Below are 14,277 nucleotides of genomic sequence, written 5' to 3'. Positions count from 1 at the left end.
ATACGGTATACAGTATACCATGATTCATCTACTTTCCTAAGTTTTTCTCTTTATCAAATCCCTGTCCCTGTTCTCCAGTGGGACCGAAACTCAATGGCAAACTACCACTGTCCATATCCAACTGCAAACCTAGTTTACTCTTGCTTCTCAATCTATTGCCTTTTTTCGTCGGACTAAGTGGCGAGGAAGTAGACGAAGTCGATGTTGATGATCCTCCAGAGGCAGTCGAGGACGTAGAATCGGTGGAAGTCGAAGTAATACCTGTACCAGTCGGTGATATCATTGAATCTACCGCAGGACGCATTTTCTTGAAACTTGGTCTTTTACTTAATCCACTTGATGTTGTCGAATCAATCTCTCCGAGGGTCCTAGTCAGATTCTTTCCATGTTCATCCAATCCGCCTTTTGAAGACAACGATTCGATTTCGAGTTCAGTTGGAGATGCTCTTCTCTTCGAGTGCATATCCTCATCCGTGCCCACCGTACCTACACTAGGAATTGTACTTGTACTTCCGGAAGTCGAATTGGATTTAGCAGGAGTCAAACCCATCTTACCCATTCCACCTGACACAGAGGCAGAAGGCGATTTCGATTGAGTTCCGAGTGTTTCATTCTCCTCGTCCAAAATGTGCAGATAATTATGTATAATAGCTCGATGGACGAACAGATACTGTCGAAGTGATTGGACAAGGGACATCCGTTGGACTCGCATACCTTCTAACACCGATGCGACGGGGTCTTCAATTTCGCTTATAGGTGTGGGTGTTCGATGTCGTATATCCGATCGAATGATCGGCATAGGAGCATTGGCATCTTTCCCATTGTTTCGAGATATCCTTTTGAGAATTGCAATGCTATTAGCAACAGTCATAAAAACCGGACAAATATAGACTCACGCGTCAGGAGGGAGCATATCGGAAGAGTGCTTAGTCGAAGCCAGACTCGGTCGTCGAGTATCGCCACCGGCCTCACTGGAGAAATGAGTCGAGGTCGAGATACTGCCTCGATGTTGGAAAAATTTCTCATCCCTCGGTGGACCTCGAGGTTCCGTAGGAGCATCAATTTCCATCTTCTCCTCTTGTGCCTGATTTGACGAGTTCTCGGCCAACGCAGCAGCCGTGAGTGGTTGGAACGGGGGTGTGGGAGCGGTCACAGTGGTCGTCAAGGGGGATGGCGAGGACGTCAAGATCGGTTGACTCGAATCACTCAAGGCGGTACCGCTAACCGGAGGAGATAAGAAGGATACAGCTTTGCCAGAATCCTGACTCTTATGACCTGAATCCGAGCTTCCAAAGTTGACTGGATTAGCCAACGAGGGATCAAATGGTGATCGCTCGGTATCTTGTTGATGTCCAGATGAAGGCACGGATGTCCCTCTTCGAGCGCGTAATTCCCTTCTGAGACCGTCCAGAATGGCATCAACAACGATGAAACTCCCCGTTCGACCGACACCGGCGGAACCTGAGAGCGATTGAAAATGTAAGCATCAACGTACATGAAGTTGAAATGATCAAGGTACTTACAATGGACCAGAACGGGAGGTTGGTTACGTCGATCATCACGTCCAACGGTTTCCGATCCTTCCACAGCATTATCAACATCTTTGATCAGATTGAAGAGAGTTTCCGGTGTTTCAGGAACATCGAAATCTGGCCAACCTATACATTGGATCTGTACGATCGTTCTTGGCGGTTCATCCGGTTCGTCATGATTCGCCAACTTGAACACTCGTTTGATATTTCGCTCTTTCCCAGTAGGGAAAGACGTCGACCGTGGGGTGACAGCAGCAGGACCAAAATCGAACCCTGTTGTTTGTTGTTGGACTTGATCTTCACCTCCTGTCTGGGAGACCATATGAAGGTGTAGATTACCATACGTCTTATCTCCCCAATAATTACCGCACTTGATCAAACCTCCTTCGAATTGCTTGGTGATCATCACAATCACGCGTACACCTTGTTCCCACACCAAAGTCCAGAAATCATTGTAGGTCGCATCGAGTGGTCCTTGAGTAGCGATATATCGTCTGGAAGTACCTCGGGGTTGGACGTAAGAAGCGTTGATATAATCTGAATCTTCATCTGGTGGTCGTTCTAATCGAACTCGCGAAAAATCATAAGGCCAAATATTCTTATACCTACATTTATACATCACATCAAAACTGTTTCAGCGATCTTGATGAGACTGACTCACCTGTTCTTCGTACCCCTCTCCACACCAGCGGTGATGGAGAATGGGAAATAATCGTCTTGTAAAGTCGCTTCTTCTCCATTCCAATTTGTCAATCTCTGTACTTCTTCCGCATCGTGATGTCTTTTCTCCGCCCAAGTTTCTTTCCCGGCTTTATCACTCAACAGCATTCCCGATGCGTTACTATGCCATTCCATAACAGCTTGTAACCTCTTCTGCTCGTTCAATTCCAGATCATAGAACTGCTTCGCCAACTGGTCCATACTGTCCTTTTCTGGCATGGTAGCGAGGTCACGTAAGAAGTCGGGCAAATCTTCAATACGGTTCATCACTTGGTCCGGTAAGTTCAAAGGGATTCGCTCGGTGATACCGCCATGGGAAAGTTCGAGATTCTGTCGGATGTTGTCGAAGAAGGGATTCGCAGGTTGCAATTTGGCTTTCTTGGGTGAAGGCATCCCACTTAACGTCAGATCGCGTCCGGTCATCAATGGTCGCTCCGTAGCTGTAGAAGTCTGAGATCCAGGTAGAGAGATCCCGAAAGGGTTAGATTTGAAATTGAATCCTGGTGTAGGCGGTATCGAAAGACCTGTAGGAGGTGGCGCGCGTCTGCTCCGACCTTCCGTCGATTCTGTAGTAAAGACAAATCAGCATGAGTTCCAAAGATTCAAAGCAGACACGTAAGGTCATACCTTGTCTAAAAGCTAAAGTACCTAGCGTTCCAGCTATCATTCCCTTCTTCACTCCTGCATCTGCAGCAGATGCAGTGATCGATCCCTGTCCTTCTGCTCCAGGTGCGTCATCTTCAGCAACCAATCTGAGATCTCGTTGGGACGATAAAGCGGAATGACCGCCTTTTACAAACCACAAATGCCCCGTATATCCTTCTCTCTCGAACTTGGAAGACAATCCGTCTAAAACGCTTCCATCGGATACTGATCCGCTATCTGCATCGATCAGCACTATATCACCCTTCTCCCGCCATCGCAAAACAGCTTCCGTCGTGTCTGACGGTAACATCTGGACCAGCTTTTCGAGGTTGAAAGCTGGTCTACGAAGCAGTGTGGATGGGATCGGGAGTGAGTAGGACGAAGGAACATGCGAGGATTGAAAAGAAGATGGTGGTCGTACATCAAGTACAAGGGTCGATGGCGAGGATAAGAGCGGTAAGAGAGATTTGGCTGTTATAGGTTGTAGTCTTTTGCCGCCCACTCCAGGTGACGAGGTAGTTGAGCTCGATGCAAGCGGACTAGGCGACTTTCCCCCTCGGGAGGGCGGAAGGGGCAGAGATGGAACGCTAGTGCTGGTCTTGGGTATCGAGCCTCGCCTGCGGGCCAAAGCAGGTGGCAGCGAGGGGGGCGTGGTGGAGTCGCTAGAGGAAGCTCTTGATGATGAACCAGATTCACCTTGACTAGGACCTTTTGCCATCGCAGGTGACAAAGATGATCCGGAGCTTGCCATAGCTTTATACCGTAGTAAAGTCTCATTACTCAAACCTCTGGCCGGTCCAGGTGGCGGCAAGACCATGGGTGGCGGCGATGATAACTGCATTGGAGCTTTACCGGGACTTGAGCCTGGTTCACCGCCAGTCGTCGAGTCTGCCGATCCTCTTCTTCCTTGTGCACCTTCCCCCCAGAGATTCGCTCCACTCCAGCTTCCACCGATGTTAAGACGTTCAAATGGATATCCCAAATGCGGGCTACTTCGTCCCTTAGGACCTCCCTCCAGAGACGGTGTCGGTGCACCTGAAGTGGCGGCTAGAGAGTGCCATGGCGAGCTAACGCCTGATGCGGAAGGAGTGACGTAAGGCTGTGAGAGGGGGAGATTGAACCCCGGTGTACGTGCAGACGGTCCAGCAGGGGGAGGGTCGGGTGAGCGGAATGGTGAACTTGCCATCGGCGACTGCGTAGGAGAAGGTGAGAAGGGTACGGTCGGTGGTGAATTTCTGGGTTCGTGAGGTCCCGGGAAATTAGGTATGTTGGTTGGTGGCGCTTGACGACGTCGATCTGGTGTAGTTGTGGATGAGTGTATGGGAGGGAATGTAAATTGAAATGCGGAGCTAGGTGGAGTGGTTGAAGAAGTTTTTGCCGATCCTTTCGACCATCTGTCCTCTTCCACTTCTATCTTACCATCGTCATCCTGATGCTGGTATCTATGTCCATGTCCATGTCCATGTCCATGTCCATTCGACCGATTCCTTTCCCCGATGACATTCGAGCTTGACTCCACCTCCATGACGTGCATCTGTTCTTCTCCTGATGTAAACGATTCGGATCACTTGCTTTTCACGATCAATCTAACGATCCTTCTTCTTGAGGGAAGCAAATTATTGGAACTCAATACCGATTTATCTATCTGTCTAATGAGTCAGACCCATCTTCTATGACATCAAGTACTGGACAGGTGGAACTAAAGATCTATAGGGCAGCGAATGAAGATACGATGTGTAGCTTTTGGGTGGTGTTCGGATATATTTTTCGTTAGGTGGAAATCAGGTCCAGGGAAATTTTGACTAATACGAAAATGACGTTTGACTGTTGTCGGAGTCGTAAGACCAGTACAGTGATGGTGATGATGATGAATGCAAGTTTGCAAGTGATCTGTGAGAAGCGGCAATGATTGAATGAATGGGAATTTGCAGTATTATAATATTGTGAAACTGTCGGGGTCACGGACGAACAGGACGAGTGATAGATGATGGAAATAACGATGACGATGTTGGTTCTGATCGATGTCTCACTTGACTCTTCTTCTACCAATAATTGGTTGCCGAGACGGTCTTCTCAGAGAATTACCCAAGGAAGGGGTATCAAATGTTTGGATGGTGATATGAGAGTCTGAGCCGTGTCTATGCCGTCTATGCTATATGCTATAGGTTGTATGGTGTTATGCTGAATATACGATATATATGAAGACATGTCTTAGTTGTGTAGTATAGGATTTTCCTTCTTTTCTTCTAACATGTAAGTAAAACTCGGGTTTCATTTTTCGTTTTCCCTTGGATGGGTTTTGGTGTCAGATATTCCGGTGGCAGTGACGTAATTAAAACACATCATCACTCAGTGCACCGTCCTACCATCTTACCACTTGTTGGCTGTGCGTTATGCTAGGCTCTTTCTCAGCGGAAAGCGTATACGAACATACGTTAAGCGTAGATGCATCACTGCTGCCACTAGACCCAGATTTTCAAGTACGGTCTGGCGAACAGGTCATTTTCATTCAATCACAGCGAATGGTTTGGGGTCACTTTACATATATACATGAGTTTATTGCCTTACAACCGAGTGGCAGAAGCAGATAAAAAACACATATCCCTGGAATCCAAATACCACACAGATCAAACTAAATCGCGAATATATATGCTTTGTTTTCCTTCGTTGAATGAATGATATAGACACAAATCGAGTCCAACGACATTCCGCGGACTTAGATCGGTTCATCCCCCATGGGAACACAGGGATGACGCTGAATTCGAATTCGGGTTCGGATTCCTCATATCGTGTTTTTGCCGTAAGCCGGAAGGAGAAGGCAGGGCAAGGACCCCCTTCGCGATTTAAGCGTCTTTGCGCTTGGGCCAGCAGCGAAAAGACTGTTGACCGAAGCGAGAAAAACGGCGTTGCCTGAGGAGACGAGTGCACAGTCCTTTTTGCCTCCGAGCTCTGCACAGACCATCGAGAGGAGCCTGATTTTGCCTTTGCGGGCATCACCCACGTGTTGTCTGGGATATGATCAGGCTCATCAAATCTACGGACGACCTTCATACATGCATGTGGTCAGTAGTAGTGTGCTACTAAAAGCTCATTGTTAACGGAAGCAATGTGCCAGTCGGGAGGGTATGACGATGTTTGTTGACGAACTTACAGTCAGCAGTTAAAATGGTCACGTACGTACTTCACCTAACACTATTCTACTTTCTCATCCCAATCCCCAATTCAAGATATATGCTTACATGTTATAAGCTAATATGCAAGTAATGTCACGACCCATTGGTCACTCACCGGTTCGGCTCGGCAAGTCTTGTTCGTGACCATCTTCGACGTGTCACATCGTCGACTTCCTCGGCATGATTGTTTTCGTAGGTGAACGCAACGGGTATGAACGGGGACGATAGGACGTATGCAAAGATGACGCTGGAACGCCTGTCAAGAAAAGAAGCGAGCAAGCGAACAGTCAAAAGCCAAGAGACATCGCCACTGGTCGATTCTCATTTCAGTCCAACTACAGTTCAACTAGCTAAACTAACCACATAATACCAAATACCAAACGTTTAGCAAGGATGTGACTATAGATACATGACAAATCTTTGGTCAGCTTTTTAGGAAGTCATCATCACTCATCATCGTCCCTATTTTTTCTTTCATTTCCCTCTCACACCCTCTATATCATATCATCCTTTTCAAATCATTCCATCTATCATCTCGACCACGCTCTCTATCGATCCGTGCAGTCATTCCCCTATCACATCCCATCCATTTCCATTTGATCGCCTCTTCCTTCTTCTCATCTTAACATCACCTTGGACTCGATTTCGCTTATACCCCAACCTCATCCGAGACCATTACTACACCCTCTCACCATGCCCAACCGACTCCCACGTCATGTGATGGACCGTATCCTCCAGCTTCTCGAACCACTCGACATCCTACGATGTGCGGCCGTCTGTAGATATTGGAATGATATGATTCATAAATCCGTCTATATCCAATTAAAACTTCGTCAGTCTTTACACCAATCTCAGCTTTACGACGGTGAACGAAGCTTTCCTCCGGGGGAACGACTTCGTAGACTCATTACCAGAGAAACCAATTTAGATTTGTTAAGACCCAGAATTAAGCAATTCAACTTACCTGTCGACCAAGTGTTACACACTGTAGCTGGGAAATACGTCATCACGCAACCGTTGGAACAGATGGATAGACCTGATCCATCAGAAGATGGAGATGGTAAATATACCTTGTGTACTATATGGTTAAACAATCGTCCAAAAAAGGTAAAAGTCTCTTTCAAACCATTTACGGATCTTTTCGATCTAGATGTTCACCAGGATGTGATCATCGTACAGGAAGATGAGGGGCATGCATTCGATAGAAAGACGAATCTTAGAATGAGAGTGTTACATCTGTTTAACGAAAGTGAAGATGCGACTCCACGTGATATAGATGGATTCAGAATACAGGAAGAGGGCTGGGACGGTGATGAACCTCATAACATCAGTTTGACAGTAGATGGCAGAGTCATGATTTGGTGTAGTGGGATCGTATGGATATACGATTGGAAATCGGGTGAAAGATTAGGTGTAAGTTGATATATTCCTCTGTTTCATCAGCTCATCTGGACTGAGAACATCATGTAGAGACTCCCACCGTCGAGCCCGGGGACATGGGAAAGTAATTTAGGTATGGCATGGGCTGGAAAGAATATCGTGTTGGGTCTAGATATGCCTCACGATCCAACTGATGAAGAGATGGAACATACGTGAGTATTGTTTACCACTCTCCAGCATCGGTATAATAAGAATACTAATCTGGGATTGCGTTTCCCCCTCTAGAGAAGCATACCTAGCAGTATTCGAAGTAGACACCACCTATCCAGGAACCAGTTCACTTCCTCTCTTATTGGAATTACCATTCTGTACCGATCTGCTCGACGACACAGTAAGGGATATACTGGACTTACCTGATGATGCTACTATCATCTCTCGAGGCCAAGAACACATTCCATTCCTCCAACGGGACGGCCCCTTTGGTTTGATCCTTGTCGCTACCGAATTCATCATCAATGAAGATGCAGTATGGAGGTTGATCATCGTTATGCCAACTAGTGAATTGCAGAAATTCCAATTGCAGAAAGAAAGGAAGATCCCTCCCCCGAATGTCGCATGGGGTAACGAATGGGATCCCTTCGCGGGACTGGACTGCATACCGTATTCGCAGTGGTCTGGACACGCTTATACCTGGGCTGAGCCTGCCCGGTCACCTAATTATTATCAAGGTTTTTACGAAGCTCAAAATTCCCTTAGACTGTATCATCACAATTATACACTAATGGAACTTCACGGCCTACTTCATTTGACGGTATTGGATTTCAACCAGAAGAGATTGAGAACTATAGCATGTGATTTTGAAACCTTGGGCGGGTTGGGTCGAATTGGTGAGATTGAAACTCAGGCACATGCAAGGGATGTAAGTGGTCTAGCAGAATTCTTGTCGAACTCAGTCCTCGATTTTTGAGTCGATCATGGTCTGATGCTTACTATGTATTCTGGGTGTACTCTATAGCGAAGAAGACCTATCAGATATAAGCGTGACATCATCCGACCTATCGAAAACGATGGAGATGGTAATCTTGGATGTGCAGAGATATCAGGCGAATTCGTACTGAGTCAAAGAGGACCAGTGAACGTCCTTGTTTTCGACGGCGAGAGACTGTTCTTACAACAGGTAAGTCACAAAATTTTGTGACGATTCGTTGGCTGATTACCTGATTCATATTTTGCTCGTGTGCCATAGCGCTCAATCGGTAAATGCTGGATCCTGGATTTCGGTGTGAGAGAGATAGTGGGCGTAGCAGGTGAAGAACCTAGAACTGAAGGAGGTGAAAGTGAATCTTCGCAGAGTTCCTTGAATGAGGAGGACCCTTCGAGAGCTGGCGGGACGAACCCTCTAGGAGATACTGAGAATGATATAATTCAAGGAGGTGGTGGAGGTTGAGTGAGCGACCACGGGACGAATTTCAGAGGTAGGGGAAAAGTCGGTATGAATTTTTATCAATGATCGGTCCGCTCGACTACCAAAGAAAACAGATAAGATAGTAGAAAAAGTTTAGATCAGATTAATAGATTGTCGAATGTAGGTCACCTGTATCCGTTTAGAAGGGCAAGATTGTAGAATCCCATAAAACATAAATAGAAAGACGAAAGATTGTAGTATCCTATGTTAGGTATCATCGTGTTTATGAATCGGTTCATGTCACATTCTCACGTGTGGAAGTGAGGCCAGTCTACCGCCTCAATAATGTCAACCAATGGGAAACGGGAAACGGATGTCCAAGGTCACCAACTCAAATTTGGTCTTGCTCGATGGTATGACGATTCCGTCAATCTCAGGCACGATCATCAGCGTTGATTCATCGGAACATGCATCCTGCTTTCACTTTGAATCAATTCAATCGCATTTCACTTCTTAGGAGTACTCGGTATACTTCAGCTTGCTTAGCCTCAGCGGGACAGACAGAAGATCTGCACTCGACATAACACTCCTCCTGCCGTTCGAGAAGATAATCATCAAAAGATCAAGGTGATAATGCGAATAGCAATCGTGGGTACTGGTGTATCGGGTATATCAGCCTTATGGGTCAGTCCTAGCTTCTCTTCTTCACCTGTTCAGTCAATCATGCTCTATGATATGCACGAATTCTGATGTTTTGATCTCTCTGTTCATAGCTACTCAACGAGTTCTCGGAACATGAAGTGAACATTTACGAGAAAGATGAGAGACCTGGTGGACATACCAATACTGTAGAATTTAAGAGTGAGTCATAGCTAGAAAGTTGAAGGATGTGTGGTCTGTTGAATAGTAATGGCTGATTGTGGGACAACGTATGTAGGAGAAGGAAGGGAGCCTTGTCAGGTGGATACGTGAGTCCGATATATCACAAGTGATGATAACAGGTTGTACATGCTGATTGTCCACGATGTATTCTCTGGGGGGAATAGAGGATTTGTAAGTCTTCTCCTAAGCCTTTCGAGCAATATCAAGGCGAGTTATCATACTGACTATTTCTTTATTTGTTGGCTTGATTATCAGATCGTCTGTAATCCACCTACATACCCAAACTTCCTTCGATTTCTACAACATCTCAACATCCCATTATTGAAAACGGAAATGACCTTTTCGGTCACGAGGGATAGAGGCAAGTTTGAATGGGCTGGTGAAGGATTGGGAGGGGTGTTCTGTCAATTATCGAATCTGTGAGTGTTCATACCACGATCCAATCGATTTCAAATCCGTACCATAACATCTTTCCACCCGTACTCGCCATATGAAATGCTAACTTAGGAAAATATGCTAGGTTCAACCCGCGACTGTATAGGATGTTATTCGATATAATCCGATTTAACCTCTTTGCGACTGACATTCTACACCAAGAGGGCGATAAGGAAGGTATAAGTATAGGTAATTATTTGGATAAAGAAGGGTATGGTGAAGGTTTCAGAGATGATTATTTGATGGTGAGTAATCAGGCTTTACACCTCACTTAACTTGGCTCTATTCATGCAGACAGCTTTAGCTAAATCCATGATGGTAGCCAATGACAGGTGCTATATGGTCCACACCAGCGGACCAAGCTGCGCTAGACTTCCCAGCATCAACATTGATACGGTTCTTCCATAATCATCATTTATTGCAGATAACTGGCAAACCCAAATGGCTAACGGTTCAAGGTGGATCGTAAGTCGTGTGTTCCCGAACCCGTTCAGTATACTGTACACATGGCTGATGCTTCATGTCAGCAAGAAATACTTGGATGCAGTATTGGGTAAATTACCAAAAGAGAATTTACACCTCAATACGGAGATAACGGCTATCGAGTCTGTGGATGATGGAGTCAATCTGGTTGAAGCTTCGGGTCAGAAACATTTATACGATCATGTCATCTTAGCGTGAGTCGTTACAACCTGGATAGCTACATACCTCATACAGATCCATTCCGCAATGAAAGAAACATATGTACAAATGCCAGGCTGATGATTTTGGGGATCGTCAGTACACACTCAGATACGACGTTGAAGTTGCTGAGAAATGGTGGTGGGTTAACGGATGATGAAGAGAAAGCCCTTGGTCCTTGGAAATGGAGTAAGAACGAGGCGATACTACATTGGGATGAGAGGGTGAGTACCTCAAATTCGACTGTCCTCTCAAGACGTCGTTGCTAATGGCTTGACTTGTTGTAGTTGATGCCCATCAGGCGGAAAGCTTACTCAGGTGAGCCCAATACTCTACATCTTGAAAGAAGCACGGTGGGCTACGCTGATGTTGACATATTCATAGCTTGGAATTACCTGACTTTGACTGAAAGTGACGGAAATAAGCCTCGTACTTCTGACTCGGAAGTGGAGACCGTCGCTTTGTGAGTCATCGACCCAACATATCTAGCTCTTGCTCACGGACAATCTTTCTGTTTTGAGCCACCTGAGCTAATATCGATATCATCATTGTAGAACATACGATATGAACATCCTCCAACATCTTCCGGAATCCAAGCATGGATTAGTCCTCGTAACCCTGAATCCGCCATTCCCCGTCGACGAAAGCAAAGTTGTTCGAAGGTTCACGTACGCACATCCCATGATGACACACGAATCGGTCGCTTCTCAAGCCTTGCTCCCTTCTATACAGAACAAACGAGGTATATCTTTTGTGGGTGCATGGACCAAATACGGTTTCCACGAAGATGGGTTTACATCATCTATGAGATTATTACTTCAACCTCCGTTCAACGTATCTTCACCTTTCCCCTTACGACCAGCTACTAGGGATTTACCTACTACCACTCTTGGTATATTGGCAGCTAGGATATTAGTGAATGTATTGGAGAACTTGAGAAGGAGGGTACAACCTGCATGGTATTGGGTTAGATACGTTGTAATCATTGGGTTGGTATGGTTGGAACAGGTCTTTGGGGCTATGAGATGGAGAAAAGGTCAAGAGGAAGTCGGGAGATTGAAGGTGTACTGGGTAGGGAATGATGGAGAGAGTAAGAAGAGGAGATGATGGGGTTGAGTTTCCATATTGAAATTGGTACATTGAGTTAATTGCATTTGTCATCATTGTCGAACAGCATCTCTTCCAGTCGCTCAGTTGTATCGTTTGCGACAATCCCAACTTTGTGTCAAAGATCCTCAAGAGGTTAGTCACGTCTCCTGGTTGACTTCGGCCGATACAAAGGTGCGCTGGAAGTGATTGACCAGTCAGATCACTCGGATTACAAAATAATCGTAATCAATGAAAATTTCATAATAGCCGCCTGATGACATAAGCGAGTGACTATTTACCACATAAACACCAGTGCCAAGAGACTCCACCCATTTAAAATTCTCCTCCTTCGCCACCCATCTCCACTCCATTCACATACTTCATTCACCTAGCTATTCAATCACACGACAACACTTCACCTTCGCCCGACATCAACAATACGCGAAAATCAAAATGTCATCTTCATGTTGCGGTGGTAAAGGTGGAGCGGGTTGTTGCAAAGATCAACCATCATCTCAAAATCAGAACGGCGCGGCGGTACCGTTATTACGAGGTAACAAGAAGACTTCTCAGCAGCCCAATTCATACGCTGCCGTAGCTGCCGGCAACACCTCGGACGATAACAACAGCAAGTCATATGGAGCCGTATGGGCATTGGATAACGCCATACCCCAGACCAACAGGACACAGCAATTGCAAGATGTGTTGGGGGATCATGAACCGCTGGGAAGTAAATGTTCGGCTCATGCCTCGGGTGGACAATGCTGTGAGTCAAAACAAAATGGGGTTTTTTGGGTTTGGACAATTAGCTGATATACTTGAGGTGGATGATAGGTAAAGAATTGAAAGGTGATGATGAGAGGCACTTGATCAGTCCTGAAATCGTTAGAGACGTGTAAGTCATATTCGTTGCTTTTGACAACATTGGTTCAAGTGCTTATCAATCATCCCTCCTTGTTCCTACAATCTATGATGAACTATCATAAACCGTCTACTTCCTCAATTTGACCTGCTCGACTCGACCACCCTCCTTTAAAACTTAGTATCATCGGTCTCTCAGATGGTCTGACAGTACCTTTCGCCTTGACCGCTGGATTATCATCCCTCGGAAGTTCAAGCCTGGTAGTCACTGGTGGATTGGCTGAGCTGTGTGCTGGTGCTATCTCGATGGGTCTAGGTGGATATCGTGAGTACACGTAGTTTCACTACTATGTTCAATGACTTGCCTTGCCCACTGATCATATATCATTCTTATTCTTGTCCAGTCGCATCTCAAGCTGAACTCGATCATTTCCACTACCTTCGTCGCCAAACTCAAGCTCGAGTCCTCCGATCCTGTTCAGGAGAGATGGAACGTGAAGTCCATTCGATTCTTGGTCCTCTGGGCGTTAAAGAACCTTTATCGCGATTAATAGCTGAGGATCTACGAATTGTAGAAGATGATCTGTACGGTCCGCAAAATGGGACTACCGGTAATGAAGGTATCATGCCTGCTTCTCAGGTCGAACCTATCTCCCAAATATCAATCAAGAAATGGGGTAGCATATTCAACTGGGGTAAGAAGGATGTACAAGAAGAAGAAGGCGGTGAGAGTAAGGTGGATGAGGATATGGGTTTGACGGCTTTCTTATTGAAATTCGGTGAAGGTTTAGGTGAGTCATCATTTCTACCTCTCAGTTCACTTTTAGTAAGCAGTGCAGGACTTATATAGCTGATCTGATCATGGTATAAACCATTGATTTAGAGGAAGTACCTAAATCGCGATTATACATTTCAGCACTTACCATTGGATTATCATATTTCATCGGAGGGTTGATACCTCTCATACCATATATGATCACCGACACAGCCGAAACGGGATTGATCGTCTCTTCCATAGTGACTGGTGTGATCTTGTTCATCTTTGGTGGATTCAAGACATACTTCACGTGAGTAGTACACCAACTTGACCTTGACATGTTGATGCGTTGGTCCGCGGATTTGGTCGAAAATTTGCTGATATGTAATATGTGTTGAAACTCTGTAGCGGTGCGACAGGTGGATGGGGTGGATATGCCTATGGAGCTATATCGACGATGATCGTAGGTGGAGTAGCGGCAGGTGCGGCATTCGGATTGGTCAAGATCTTAGGTGTACAGGAGTGATTTATCACCTGCAATCGGAGTGGGTCTAGGGTACCTTTGGAGCAAGCAGTACGGTCAAACAATCTTAGATACCGCCCATAGAGATCTAGGAAGAGGTCATCAAGTTTCGTTTCCCTCGATATGGGAATATTCAATAGAGTAGGCGTAGGAAGTTTATAGTGTTTACTTCGTTCAATAACGGAATTTATCCA

The 14,277-nt window shown here is 45.7% G+C and overlaps 4 protein-coding genes across 4 annotated transcripts; 3 read left to right on the top strand and 1 right to left on the bottom strand.

The window, feature by feature from the left end:
* Positions 1 to 28: 28 nt before the first annotated feature.
* I203_103826 (uncharacterized protein) lies at positions 29 to 4,422 on the bottom strand (the record flags this gene model as incomplete). Its single annotated transcript, XM_019147379.1, has 5 exons — positions 29 to 836; positions 897 to 1,461; positions 1,524 to 2,137; positions 2,194 to 2,818; positions 2,880 to 4,422. 5 exons carry the CDS (start codon positions 4,420 to 4,422, stop codon positions 29 to 31), a joined length of 4,155 nt encoding a protein of 1,384 aa, XP_019003044.1.
* Positions 4,423 to 6,763: 2,341 nt separating this feature from the next.
* I203_103825 (uncharacterized protein) lies at positions 6,764 to 8,897 on the top strand (the record flags this gene model as incomplete). The annotated part of the gene is made up of 5 exons (XM_019147380.1): positions 6,764 to 7,483; positions 7,541 to 7,662; positions 7,736 to 8,369; positions 8,466 to 8,627; positions 8,697 to 8,897. The coding sequence occupies 5 exons, from the start codon at positions 6,764 to 6,766 to the stop codon at positions 8,895 to 8,897; spliced, it is 1,839 nt and encodes a 612-aa protein (XP_019003045.1).
* Positions 8,898 to 9,488: 591 nt separating this feature from the next.
* On the top strand, positions 9,489 to 11,960 carry I203_103824 (uncharacterized protein; the record flags this gene model as incomplete). Its single annotated transcript, XM_019147381.1, has 12 exons — positions 9,489 to 9,539; positions 9,629 to 9,716; positions 9,793 to 9,823; positions 9,902 to 9,908; positions 9,993 to 10,156; positions 10,258 to 10,417; positions 10,495 to 10,637; positions 10,700 to 10,849; positions 10,954 to 11,077; positions 11,141 to 11,171; positions 11,238 to 11,316; positions 11,408 to 11,960. 12 exons carry the CDS (start codon positions 9,489 to 9,491, stop codon positions 11,958 to 11,960), a joined length of 1,581 nt encoding a protein of 526 aa, XP_019003046.1.
* Positions 11,961 to 12,395: 435 nt separating this feature from the next.
* I203_103823 (uncharacterized protein) lies at positions 12,396 to 14,086 on the top strand (the record flags this gene model as incomplete). The annotated part of the gene is made up of 6 exons (XM_019147382.1): positions 12,396 to 12,708; positions 12,777 to 12,837; positions 12,986 to 13,128; positions 13,208 to 13,594; positions 13,687 to 13,870; positions 13,969 to 14,086. 6 exons carry the CDS (start codon positions 12,396 to 12,398, stop codon positions 14,084 to 14,086), a joined length of 1,206 nt encoding a protein of 401 aa, XP_019003047.1.
* Positions 14,087 to 14,277: the final 191 nt, after the last annotated feature.

This window comes from Kwoniella mangroviensis (genome assembly GCF_000507465.2).
Source record: "Kwoniella mangroviensis CBS 8507 chromosome 1 map unlocalized Ctg01, whole genome shotgun sequence".
Taxonomy (NCBI): domain Eukaryota; kingdom Fungi; phylum Basidiomycota; class Tremellomycetes; order Tremellales; family Cryptococcaceae; genus Kwoniella; species Kwoniella mangrovensis.
The sequence above is the reverse complement of the archived record's forward strand: the minus strand, read 5'-3'. Positions and strand labels throughout refer to the sequence as shown.